Here is a 13,000-nt window from a genome sequence, read left to right as displayed (position 1 = left end):
TTCTTCTTCTTCTTCTTCTTCTTCTTCTTCTTCTTCTTCTTCGTATATTTTTATTACTTAAAACAGTTTTATATTTAAAGTATTTCAATTAAAAATATTTATATTTTTATCATGTTTTTTTCCCTTCCCCCAATTCCTTCCTCTCCCCTTCCCTATTCACCCAAATTTAAGATCTTCCTCAAAAACTAAACAAAAAACCAACTTCTAAAGAAAAGTCTGTGTTTGTCTCCTGCTCTCTGAGGGAGACGGTTCATGCGAGTGTTACATTCATTATGTGGGTACATTACCTCACATTTTACTTTCTAGTTATGCTTGTCACATGATCAACTTTTATTTTATCATAGTTTCAAAGCAAAATTGTATTGTTACATACATCAAACTGAATTAATTTCTTAACGGCTGTGAAACTTACTAATGTTATTTTACTATTTGTTTATAGATGCTACCATGTGTGCATGTCTGTGTGTGTGAGAGAGATAATAATATGTATCTATTTACATGTATATAAACTTTCATTCAGTGTACCCCTTAATGTCTCACTAAAGAATGAAAGGCAATTATAATATGTATCTCTACTCCTTGTAATACCTCTAGGCACAATGATGATTTTTGAAACTTCTTTGTGTAGGTAGCCCAGTATTGTGAAGCTTCTGAGTGGAGGTAGCCCAGTAAGGTGCAGCTTCTGAGGATAGATACCCCAATACTCTTACTGGAGAAGCTTATAATATAAGATCGTTTGACTGAGAAGTCAGTTTTTCCAAACGAGCTTCATTATAGCTTTGAATTACACAGTGTGGAAGAACACATCAGACTTACATAAAATCAAATTGGCTTCAGACTTATGTAGAGTGAAATTATCCTGTTTATGAGAACATATTTCTAGACCACATTGTCAGAATAAGTTCATACAGTGAAGGTTAAAATTCCAATTCCAAAAATTAATAATATTATATTTAGTGATTGATAGTAGTATTAGGCTCTTTATGCTTTAAATAGTGATAGTCAACTCTTTCTTATTATGGAAATTTGAACTTTTACTTTTTCCCCTAACACTTAAATTTTATCATTAAATATTTAAAACATTATTGCTCTGTTATAATTAGAAACATCTTATATTGAAAATAAATCATGCCATAGTTTTTTAGAGCTAGAAATGGCTTCTGTTTAATAGTTAGGATTTAAAGGCTGTTTTATTTAATTTCTTGCTTTTTAATATAGAATTTAAGATTACCTTTAGACACAGATGTCAGAAATGAGTTATGATGGGAATATTTTGGTGGTGGTGTTGTGAATGGGCTTCCATTTTCGGTGAAATTAGTGAATGATATGTATATTGAAACGTGTTGCGTTTTACTAATTTACTGTATAAGGACAACAATGGGACACAAATTTACAGGTGACAAATATGATTTCTTAAGCACTGGTATAAAAAACCCGTATTGTAACTTCATCAGGTTTTTTTTTTTTTTTTTTGTCTCAGTTACAGCAAAAATAAACCTTTCTGAAGTGTTTGCATCCAGTATACTCTCTTGGGAGAGCAGACCCTGATGAGTATATTTTAATCTGACAGTGGTTTTGTTTGATTTTTTGCTTTGTTTTGTTTATCAAGACAGGGTCTCATTGTGTAACAGCCTTACCTGTCCTGGAAATCTCTCTGTAGATCAGGCTGGCCTCAAACTCAAAGATATCCACCTGCCTCAGCCTCCCTGAGTGCTGGGATTAAAGACATGTGCCATCATTGTCTGGCCTGACAGAGGTTTTTTTTTTTTTTTTTTTTAATGACATTTTATCCATGTCCCTTGTTGGGTTTGGATATCCTCATTTAAATGTCTTCTCACTAAGAAAAAAATGCTCTGATGTTTAAAATCAAACCATATTTTTTATAATTCTGTCCTATTTTAATATTTGAGAGGTCTATACTTTTATGCTAAAAGTCTGCACATGCAGGAATATATTTCTTGAATTCTGCAGAGAATCTCTGGCAAATTGTATGCTGGTTAAACATGCCTTACCAAACAGTAACTATTTTATGAATAAAATGGAATGCCAGGATATTTGCAAATACACCAGCAGTATAGGACTAAGATCCTGGGTAACGGGGCCTTGCAGAAATTTGGGCATCAGAGTTCCTAACAGAGTGTATTTTTTTGTCAGACTTGGAATGTTTGATATACATAGGTATCTTGGCAAGAGATCTGAGGTCCAAACAGACATAACTCTATATAGTATTTCCAACATGTGCCCTGTTGGCTGCATGCTGTCTTGTATTGTTGTTGTGAAGTATTCTGCTTGTGGTGTTACATCAGTCCTAAAATCAGTTTAGATACTAGAAAATTTTTGAATTTGGTTTTCAGAATAAAGAATATTTAAACTCTTAAATGAGTTTAAATGAGTGAGGAAAGTTTGACAACCTGATAGGAAAATGGGCAAATAATGTTAACAAACATTTTCAGAAAGACCATTTAAATTTATCACAATGAACTTCACTCATAATTTTAAATACAGGTAAAAATACAAGACTTCACACTGATCATTCTATGTGAATATCTATATATTTAATAACAACAAAGAAGGGACGATCATGAATCTCTGCTGATAGTCTAGATATGAAATTTATTTTTCATTTTAAATGTATTCAGATAGACTTCTAAATGCGAGCATATGATCATGATTTCTTTAGAGACAGGCTAGGAGATTCTGCACATTTGCTAAAAGTGACTTAATTTTCACATTTGATCCTCATATTGTTTTGTCTTTCTTCACAATGGCATGAAGTCTATAACATTTAAAACAGGGTTGGAGAAATGGAACACAGAGTAATTTTAGTAAAAATCATGAGTTAATACTGCATGAACATCTCTTGTATATCACAAGGCCTGAGGGTATGCTGGGGACATAGTGTTGAGTAGAATATTGTCTCTTCTAGTCTCAAAAACCAATAGGATCATATCACTTTCTAAGTTAATAGATTCCATATGAATGGTTTTCCCTTTGTGGATTACAGAACAGTTTACATAGTTTAAATTAATTAATCTTCTCCAAGATCCTACAAAGTAATCATAGCACCATATTGCCTGAAGAGAAAGAAAAGCACGCTTACTCATTAAATGAGTTTTATCATTTAAAGCTCAGAGCAACCCTACAGAGTGGGGGCATTGCCATCTCCATTTTATGGATGACAGGGAAAATGCTAAGCTCTTTAAGATGCCTAACAACTTAAGAATGTAAGTCTCTCCACTCTCCCCAAATGGTTCTGTCTGAACCTTAGTCAGCAATTTGAGTTTTTTCCCCTTTTCAAGCGCACGATGTAAGATTCATAGGTTAAGTAATTAGTTTAGGATTATGCCTACGGCAGTATGCAGTTCACTGCCTCTGATTAGAGAAGAGAGCTCTGCAGAGAAGGACAGAGAAAGTCATTGTGATGGCACCCAGTCCTGATAAGCACGAGCCATGAATCCAGGGTTCATAACTTCGCCAGGCAAACAGCTACAGTAAAAAGAGCGTGCTTGCCTCTCTGAACTCATTTCCTCTATCCAGATAGTAACCAACTTACTTGTGATATCAAATCGATTCAATATGGATTCTTGAGTTCTGAGAAACTTTGAAGATTGTGGGACAAAAATCTGATGCTAATTTAAAGCCTGCCTCTACTTTGTCAATGGAGTGAGCCATTTAGATCAAGGGCTGTGCGCAACTTTTCTGCAGGATGATCCAAAAACAGCAGACAGAAGGCCTTACACTTCTTAACAGTCGCAAGTGTGTACATGCATGTCGTGCCATTCCTGTCACTCGCTGCTCCTTGGTTTGCAGACATCAGTGTTCGAGCACGTTGGTTTGTAGTCTAGTATGTTCCATAGAGGCCTCTTTTTGCTGCATGTACGAAACAAAAGCAGGGTAGTTTAAGATGGCAAGGTTTATGCGCCTTACCTCACATTGACACAGCTCTCAACTGAATGTTTGTGTTTAGTCTGACTTGGGGACATTGGCCTCGACGATGTGCCTTCCCTGTGTGGCAGACATTTGTGGGATTAAGAGCTCGAGTTGTTTCTCTTGCTGTGTGCAGAGCAGGTCGACACACGTATGCTGATGTGAAGCAGACAATGTGACCTGAACAGGATTGTTAAACCAGGAGGAGGCGTGGCTTAGTGGGTTAAGCAATACTTAACCTTGAGTTTTCCACACACGCTCTTCGTTCTCATTAACTTTAGTGACGAACTTTAAAAGAAATACAGGAACTCGCTATTGGCGAGAATTAGTCAACGCAGCATAGCTGAGTGAAATAAATAAGTGTTTGCGGAAGTGAGGGGTCCCTTGCTCACCCAGAGGGCTCCAGAGCCGTGTTCCCTCTCACCGAAGCCTGGCTCACAGGAAGAGCAGGGGATGACTTAGTATATCCTTCCCGTTCATTCCATAGAGTGACAGCGGGCAGGAGAGAAACGGAGGTGGCAGCACCTAACCAATGTCTTAAATTCCTTTTAACTTGCAGCAAATTCCGTAAAGCTAGAAATGCAGAGTGATGAAGAGTGTGACAGGAAACCCCTGAGCCGCGAAGATGAGATCAGGGGCCATGATGAGGGGAGCAGCCTAGAAGAACCCCTAATTGAGAGCAGCGAGGTGGCTGACAACAGGAAAGTCCAGGATCTTCAAGGCGAGGGAGGAATCCGGCTTCCGAATGGTAAACTGAAATGTGACGTCTGTGGCATGGTTTGCATTGGGCCCAATGTGCTTATGGTACATAAAAGGAGTCACACTGGTAAGCAGCTGAACGAATAACCTGATGACTGCCCGTGCATCTGATGTTGATATTACCTGACATCTACTCTCCTTTTTATTCAGGGGTGGCAATGTGAAGTTACCTTTTCAGAATTCTGCTAGTATTGGATTGCTGGGAAGCACAAAGTAGCCTGGGTCTTGACTTCCAGTCTTCCCATCTGAATAGCATGTCAGAAAAGAAGTTTGGGAATCAGTTTCCACAGTTCTTACTATAGCAATAATATGATAAGGGTTCAAAAGGTATAGGAGAATTTCATTGAGTAATTTAATCTTTTTATATTTCTATACGTATTTTACCATACCCATTGGGCAGGTAATATAGTTTGCTTCCTAGGACCTTATACTACAAATAGCATTCATACATTTATATAAGGATGGACTCTTTTCACTTTGGTTAACTCTGTTAAGTATTATTTCTGGTCAGTCTTGCCTATCAAAGGCCTCTGCAGCAGGGGTTATTTCTCTAGTTCAAGGAGGTTACTATCCTCTTGCAATTTTTAGTTTTATCTCTGTAAAAAGATGGTTAGGGTGGGTACGTAGGTAGAAATATTGAATTGTGGGATGAGGTGAGAAAAATGCCTGTGGATAATTTAATATATGCTTCTAGGCATTGAGAGCTACAAGTACTTCATAAAAACAGGCCAGATGAGGAGGGGAGAGTCTTATATAAATCTTCTCAAAGCTTTTGATTGAGGGAAGTAGGAAAAAAATGACAAGAGGCAAGGACGGGAAGAGTGGGTAAACGCAACACAATGAGGTTGTGTCTGTGTGTTTAAATGGATAACAGTTAATCTTTTATGACGTTTCAAGTTGAGCAGTGCATGGTGGCATGCACCTGTGATTCCAGTGTTCGCAGTTAGAGGCAGGTGGAACACAAGTTCAAGGTCATCCTAAAATAAAGTTTGAGGCCATCCTGTGCTACATGAGACTGTCCCCAAACCAAACAACAACAAAATTTTTCAAGTTAGGATTGGTGGCACACACTTTAACCCCAGCACTTGGGAGACAGAGGAAGGAGGATCTCTGTGAATTTAAAACCAACCTGGTGGTGTACATATTGAGTTTCAGGATAGTCAGGGCTGTATAGTGAGATCCTTTCTAATAAAGAAAGAAAAAAATAAAGGAATGTATCTTTCAATAAAATATGGTGGGATTCTCTAGTAAAATATTAATAATTAATATTCTAGGTTGTAAACTGCGATGGTCTTTGGAAAGAATGAGAAATCACAGGAAAGTAATTTATTTTAAAATTTTAATTCTAAATCATCAGTTTAAAATTTTTATCCTAAAAAATATGCTGTAATTACATACTAAAACATTTTTAGTTTAGATCTCTCATGACACACATTGAGGAAAGTCAAGTTGTCTGACTTGTGTCCCTTACCTAGAAAAAAATCACCAGCGAGACTAGAACCATGGTACTGTGATTTCTAGGCTAGTGTGGTGTGAGCACACACGCTTGGACTATCCCTACACCAACAACTTATTATAAAGTGTCCCTAGAAACTAACTAAAAACTGGCCCAGCAGAATTTTCACATTCAGATGAAGGTAATCATATCATCACCTTCCCATCTATTAATTTTCTATCATAACTAGTATTTTTGCTTTGTTATGAATATTTTTAAAAACAACATTATGTTTAAAATGTTTATGTCACTAATGAATTTTTCCTTTAATATTTTAAAAGTCTTGGGGAAAGTTAAGAAATACCAAACTTTGGTTCCTCTTCAATAAGAAAGTAAAAGACAAGACTGCAAAATTAATCTACTTTTATTCCCTGCCTAGGAAATAATACTGGTTTGGAATAGGAGTCTACAAAACTCCCCATTTATTATGTTATGTTAGAGTGAGTATTCTGAAGAACATAACACCCATTTAATTTTCCTTTGCAATATTAAAACAGTTCAGTTACTTTGTAGTATTTGAATTTTACTTACTGATATATTTAAGACTGAAGTCTATACTAAGTACTAGTTTGGGAAGATCTTTAATAAATTTTTTGTGTTCTTATTTAAGAGAATTCAAAGAACACAAGAACTGTTTTTTGAAGATGAAGTTTTAATTTGTAATTTATTGTATCTGTTGTGAAATTCACTGGTTTTTTTCAAAATAAAATAGTTAAACACATACTCCACTTTCCATTCCATATTTGTTACAAAAGTGGAATAGAATTATTTGAACATTGAAAATGATGTAACTTGTATAGGACTTGATTATAAATTATTCCACAGATTTGTACAGGTCCTAGAATATGAGGCTCACTAATTAGGACATGGATAAAATTACTAAGCAACCATTTGAAGTTCACTCAAGAGCACAAACTCCTTTGCCTTACTGACCTATTTTGAACACTAGAATTCCTTCTTCAGATTTGGGAGACTTTTGTTAATTTCAATAGATAGTCATAGAGAAACTTAGGATTCTGGGATGCTCTGTTAGAGCTGTCCTCTTAAAATAGGCCTTAACTATAGATTTCTGATGACTGAGTTGATCCCAATTGATTGTCATGTTCTCACTTCTACTGTAATACTGTTTGGTGACAGGCTTCTTTGGGTTTCTTTAAACTAACTGTAGAGCTGTGTAGTCCGAATCTAGTCTTTAACCAAGTGTATTAGGAAATACTGCCTTCATTTTAGTGCTGCCCACCTTTAAAACATTTTATGTGTAGCTAAACAAAAGCCACTCTCTTAAATCCTTGGTGATGCCCTGATGAAGCTCATAAATGATCTAATATACAATTGACAGTGAAGAGAAAGAATAAAACCACCGAATTTTTTCCAATTACATGGCATCTCAGATCTAATGCATCTTTCTTCGATCTCTCCTGTTCTCTACTAAAGTGCCAGTTCCAGTGTCTTTAATCGCTTGCTCTTACTTCTTTGGCATTGTTACTTTAATAAATAATCAGGTAATATTTTCATCAGATACTCCAGGCACTCTTCACTGAGAATGTAGGGTACAGAACAATAAATAAGTAAGCAAGCCAATAAATAAATGAATAAATAAGGGTAGTGACTTAGTTCACACATGGATATGAATGTGTGATGAAATTATAAATACAGACAATCCTTAAGTTTGATCCTTTTGGGGATATAGCTCTCCTGTCTTTGCAAACTGTGGCATTTTCTCTTCACTCTTGTGTTCCAAGGTTCTGTTCTGTTCAGTCGACAGTAAATCGGTGGGCTGGCATTAAAGACCACTACCAGCTTAGCATGAAGGAGCACACATGTGATGCATGGATACAAAGCAAGAAAGAGCAGGGGTTTGAGACCAGTCTCTCTTACAGAACAAGTTCAAGGCCAGCTGAGCTTCGCAACACCTTACATCTAAAAGTCATGACACACAAGCACTCATAATCAACTTTAAAAAAAAATAGATGCGTACTGTGACATCTCAGGTAGTTTTCTTTACTGTTAGTCCAGTCTTCTGTAGCCACCAATGGGAAGATCAGTTGTCACCAATACAATAACCTACTTTGGTTTTGAACCAGATTGTTCTGCAATATTAGCGCTGTGAGCAAGGAATCTGTTGGGATTTTCAAACTTTTGTTTCCATTTGTATATGAAGAATATAATACTTTATATAAAATATAAACTGACTCGAAAAGAACCAACTGACTCTCCATTTGGTTTATAGAACAAATTAAAATAATTATGCATTGTTTAAGGCCCTTATGACAATATATCATTGTTTTGCATTTATATAGAGAAAAAGTAGGTAATTTTTTTACCTAAATTTAAGATAATTCTACCTGTATTTCCATAATGCTTAGCCTGGGGCATATCCTACAGTATCGAATATCAGGATTCCTAACATTTTATAGAATTTTTAAAATTATTTGATTAATTTTTTATTAATTAACTATGAAGATAGATAGATAGATAGATGATAGATAGATAGATAGATAGATAGATAGATAGATAGATATGTAGTGTATTAAGTAGTCCTAATCTTTAATCATGCATACAAAGAACAGTTAATCTGCTTTATCCTCTAATAGTGGTGTTATTGAGAGTATCACTCTAATTATAAGTTCAGTGTTGAAAGCAGTAACACAACTGTGTTGTCTGCGTGTTAGCCAGTTCTCTCTAGTCCTGCTCCTAAGCGTAGTTAAACAGATTCCATCCTAAGATGAGTAAAGCCTGGAGCTGGCAGCCAGAAGAGAGTAGCGCTGGGGAAGTAATACTAATTCACCCCAGTGTTTCTCTGAGTTTAGCTGTTGAAATCACAGTAGTCTGCTGCTAGAGCCTGTTCTGTTTTCAGAGGGAGCTCCAGGTTAAAGCACACCTTGCCTGGCTCTGTACATCTCGTGTCTGTGGACGCAGAGTCCTCCTTACCCACACAGCAACAGAGCCATATACCAGATGTCCACGGAGTCCCTGTGATGTCATCCCCTCTCTGTGGTGTTCTTAGTAAAAGTTTCAAAGCTATCTGGGGCGTTTGTAACTATTAACTCTGTTACTCCATCATTAGTCTCAAAACTTGACTACATTACTCTAGCCGTAGATTAAAATTTTTGAAATTTGTTCCTCTGTAGTGTTATTTCCTTTTCAGACTAGCCTTATTTTAAATAGTGAATTAATTACTTTAATGTAGGGATTAAAACCATCAATTCAAATATTAGAAATGATTTGAAGACAGTGTCGATCTGCTTGCTGCAAAAGCAAACACAAATCTAAATTTTTAACAGACCTAGTATTTAATTTCCTTTTAAAGTTATTGTGTCCCAATTTGTCACTTTACTAGAAAAAGCTTACACACAGAGTCCAAGAGTAAAATTGAACAGTTGAAGTAAAAAGTATATTTTATATTTGCTGTTTTATTCATTCACAAAGCTACTTTGTTGAGTATTCCTCTCAACATGTCATGTCCATGTCAGGGTAGAGGGCAGATCATTATGATTTTTAAAATTGCACTGTGTTATTTCCTTGGAGAAAAAAAATCAAAGAATCAAAGCTAAGTTGCATATGTGTATAAAATTTAAAAAGATCTTAAAAACTTAGGTTTAAAAGCCCATCATTGCAGCACCCACGCAAGAACATGTGCTTGGACACTCTAAGGCAAGAAAACCATGTGTTTTCTTGGTCTACACAGCAAGATCCCTCTCAAAAAACAAGACAGAATATTTGATCAGAATTAGATTTTTGAGACGTTATATTACTATGTAGATCAGGCTGGTCTTGAACTCACAGAGATCCCTGTCTCTGCCTCCCGAGTGCTAGGATTAATGGTGTGTGCCACCACTGCCAGCTAGAATTAGATTTTAAAACTAAATGATGTCTTCTTTGAGTCATTTAGGTTTCAACAAATGAAACTGGTTAAATATAATTCAGTCTAAGCTAACTTTGATATGCTGAGTTTTTAGCATAATACCTTTTTCAGGACCTTTTGTAAGTTGCAACCCCATGTCTACAAGAGTAAACCACCACATACAAGTCTTTTGAGTGTACTTCATTAACTTTCCAGAGGAATGCATGCTGTAGAATTCACTCTGCTTGACCTTATTTGGTTTGAAAATCTTTAGGTCTTGTAACAAAACTGTGAATATACAGAATATACAGGGGTGGCTGCCAGAAGCGACGAAAGCTTATCTGGTTATTGCCTCCTAGCTTTCTTTACAAGAGAAACCCTTGGTTTGCATTGTGTAATGGGCCAAATATTTTCCGAGGTTCACTTCACTATTAAGATAAATACTCTAGCTAAAGATACATGAGCCTGGCAATTCAGGGTACAAATTATGAAAGCTATGGAAATCATACCTGTCACGTGACAGATACAGAAAAGGCCCTGGCAACTGTAAGGAAGTGTTTCATTTGGTTCTCTCTAAACTATGAGCTTCCAGATGAGCTTTTTCACCGTATTTTTATATGTCAGCTTATCACTTATTTCAACTGTTCTTAGACACAGGCAAATGAGAAATCAGAGTATTTTCCTCACGGTTTGATAATGCTATATCCTTTTGATCTTGCCAGTGTGAATTTTGTTGCCTGTATGAATTTTGTTACCTCTATGCCATTTGCGGCTGCCAGTTGAGCATAATACACAAAACTGATAATGAAGACTTGTGTAACTTTTTGACAGTTTCACTGTAGAGAACCATGAAAAAGGATTCCTGCTAAACAAATGTTTTCTCACAAAACAGCATGCAGAAAATATCTGGAAATATAATATTCTCTGGATTCTCTCAGGCATCCTGGGGATTTTTGCCACAGTTTTCATTGTTAATGGCCAAGAGAACAGAAGTGCTTCTCTATCGAGAGATTTCCTCTGTGCGCACTGAAGGTTTCTTTGTTGTTATGCCTGTTTGGCTTCTGATCTCAGTGTCAGTATTATCAGATACATTGCCATTGTTGACTTCTGGTTCTTCATTCCTATATTTAAATTGATGCTTCCTAAGTATTAATGGGATTGTGAGGATTAGAGTAGTCTATGACAGGCAATGGTCAGTTGAGTGGTGAGAGCTAGCTGTTCAGTCATTGGTGGGTACTGTTATTGCTCCTCTCAGCCAGCGACAGAAATCTTTATACGAAATGAGGAAATGTCTACTTCACCTAGGAGAAAGGGAAGATTTAGTATATATGGGAGATGTTCATTGTGAGCCTAGGGAATTGTCTCTGGTTAACTGTGGATGGCATACTATTCCCTCATGGATAACCTGCTTGGTCTTTCCCACTCTGTCTTCAGGTGAGCGCCCCTTCCACTGTAACCAGTGCGGAGCTTCTTTCACCCAGAAGGGCAACCTTCTGAGACACATAAAGTTACACTCTGGAGAGAAGCCGTTCAAATGTCCTTTTTGTAGCTATGCTTGTAGAAGAAGGGACGCTCTCACAGGACACCTCAGGACCCACTCCGGTAAGTGTCACCAAGCCAAAGCTGAAGTCAATAAGGTGGAACAGCATCACACTAAGTAGCATGTAGCTTTGGCCTAGAGAATCCTGTACGTTATCGGTGGCATTTGTAGGATGCACATGAGTATTCAAAGATCAACAGACATGAAAAGGACACTGCTTCTGAAGAGTGTCGCACAGATAGAACAGAAAGTTTCAGGTTTTGTGATTATCAAAGCAGTAATCATGTTTCATACTGGGTTATTGGAGCCCAGTGAAATGTTACACTTTCTGATGTTTCCAGAAGGCATGAAAGTTGTAGAGTTTCTTAACAGTCCAGTAGAACTCGGGCTTAGATCGCAGTGAGGAAATCAAATACTGTTCTTTTTAAACTTGAAAGCACTGTACTCATTAGAAAATTGACTGTTGGTGGAATTTATATTTCATTTAACTTGGCTTGTTTTGCTAGCTTTCCAACTGTACTTATTGGGAAAGAGCTGAGCATTTTATCTGCCTCATAAATGATTTAATGATCTAGAGTGTTTGATGTGCTAAGAAAGTACTAGCATAGCAATACATAAATGAGGAATAATAACCAGAAATCTGAATGACTCTCTATGATTCGAGCATGAACTGCTATTGCTGAGGAGTTAAGGGTAGAATATTATAATAAGATACTTTCAGAGCAGTTGGATATGCCTTGTTTATCATGGCATGTTAAGTTTTCGTGTCAATGTGGAGATCTGAGAAAGCAACATGCTCATGCACATTGAAAGACTGTAACCCAGACAACTGTGGCATGTGACGGGGTGCATGCGCATATTAGCCTTCTTTACACCCTCTTGATATCTTTAAGGCTGAACTTCACTTTCTAATATGCTATGTATTATAGAAAGCAATTTTAAACATTAACTATTAAATTTGGGACAATTATAAAAGTTAAATTAACATGTATATGAAAATAAAATATTCTAAGACAATATTTACTTTCCTTACTCAGAAATAATTCATTTATTTACATCTCATGTATGTTTTGAAAATTATGCCACTCTATTTATCAATTATAGTGGCATTATTTTATTATAAAAAGTATTATAAGTTGAAAGATATTTTTAAGAGATGCAGGTATTTCCATCAGCTACCTATATGTTCTAACTCATTGAAGTGCCACGGAACTAAGGACTATGTATCTCATAAGAGTTTATGGATATGACTTTTTGCCTCACCTTCATAAGTAATTGTAAACATCTTAACCTCTTTGTTCTCGGATTCATGTGTTCTTTTTGTGGGAAGGATATCTTTAGCCATTTGCTGTATCTACAGAACACCCTAAACCTTGCCTTGATGGCAGCCACACAGGAAGCCTTCCAGTGGTAGACCATTTGACCTAGCTCCCCT

General features: G+C 36.5%; 1 protein-coding gene across 2 annotated transcripts in view; it reads left to right on the top strand.

The window, feature by feature from the left end:
• The window catches only part of Ikzf2 (IKAROS family zinc finger 2), a 137,872-nt gene that overhangs the window by 91,654 nt on the left and 33,218 nt on the right, over positions 1 to 13,000 (top strand). For both annotated transcript variants that reach the window (XM_041631942.1, XM_041631943.1), the window contains exons 4-5: positions 4,487 to 4,753; positions 11,460 to 11,627. In XM_041631942.1, coding sequence (XP_041487876.1) covers positions 4,487 to 4,753; positions 11,460 to 11,627 — 435 coding nt within the window. The remainder of the gene's footprint in view (positions 1 to 4,486; positions 4,754 to 11,459; positions 11,628 to 13,000) is intronic.

This window comes from Microtus oregoni, unplaced genomic scaffold (assembly GCF_018167655.1).
Source record: "Microtus oregoni isolate MIOR12 unplaced genomic scaffold, Mior012 000038F_ref0000394, whole genome shotgun sequence".
NCBI lineage: Eukaryota > Metazoa > Chordata > Mammalia > Rodentia > Cricetidae > Microtus > Microtus oregoni.
The sequence above is the reverse complement of the archived record's forward strand: the minus strand, read 5'-3'. Positions and strand labels throughout refer to the sequence as shown.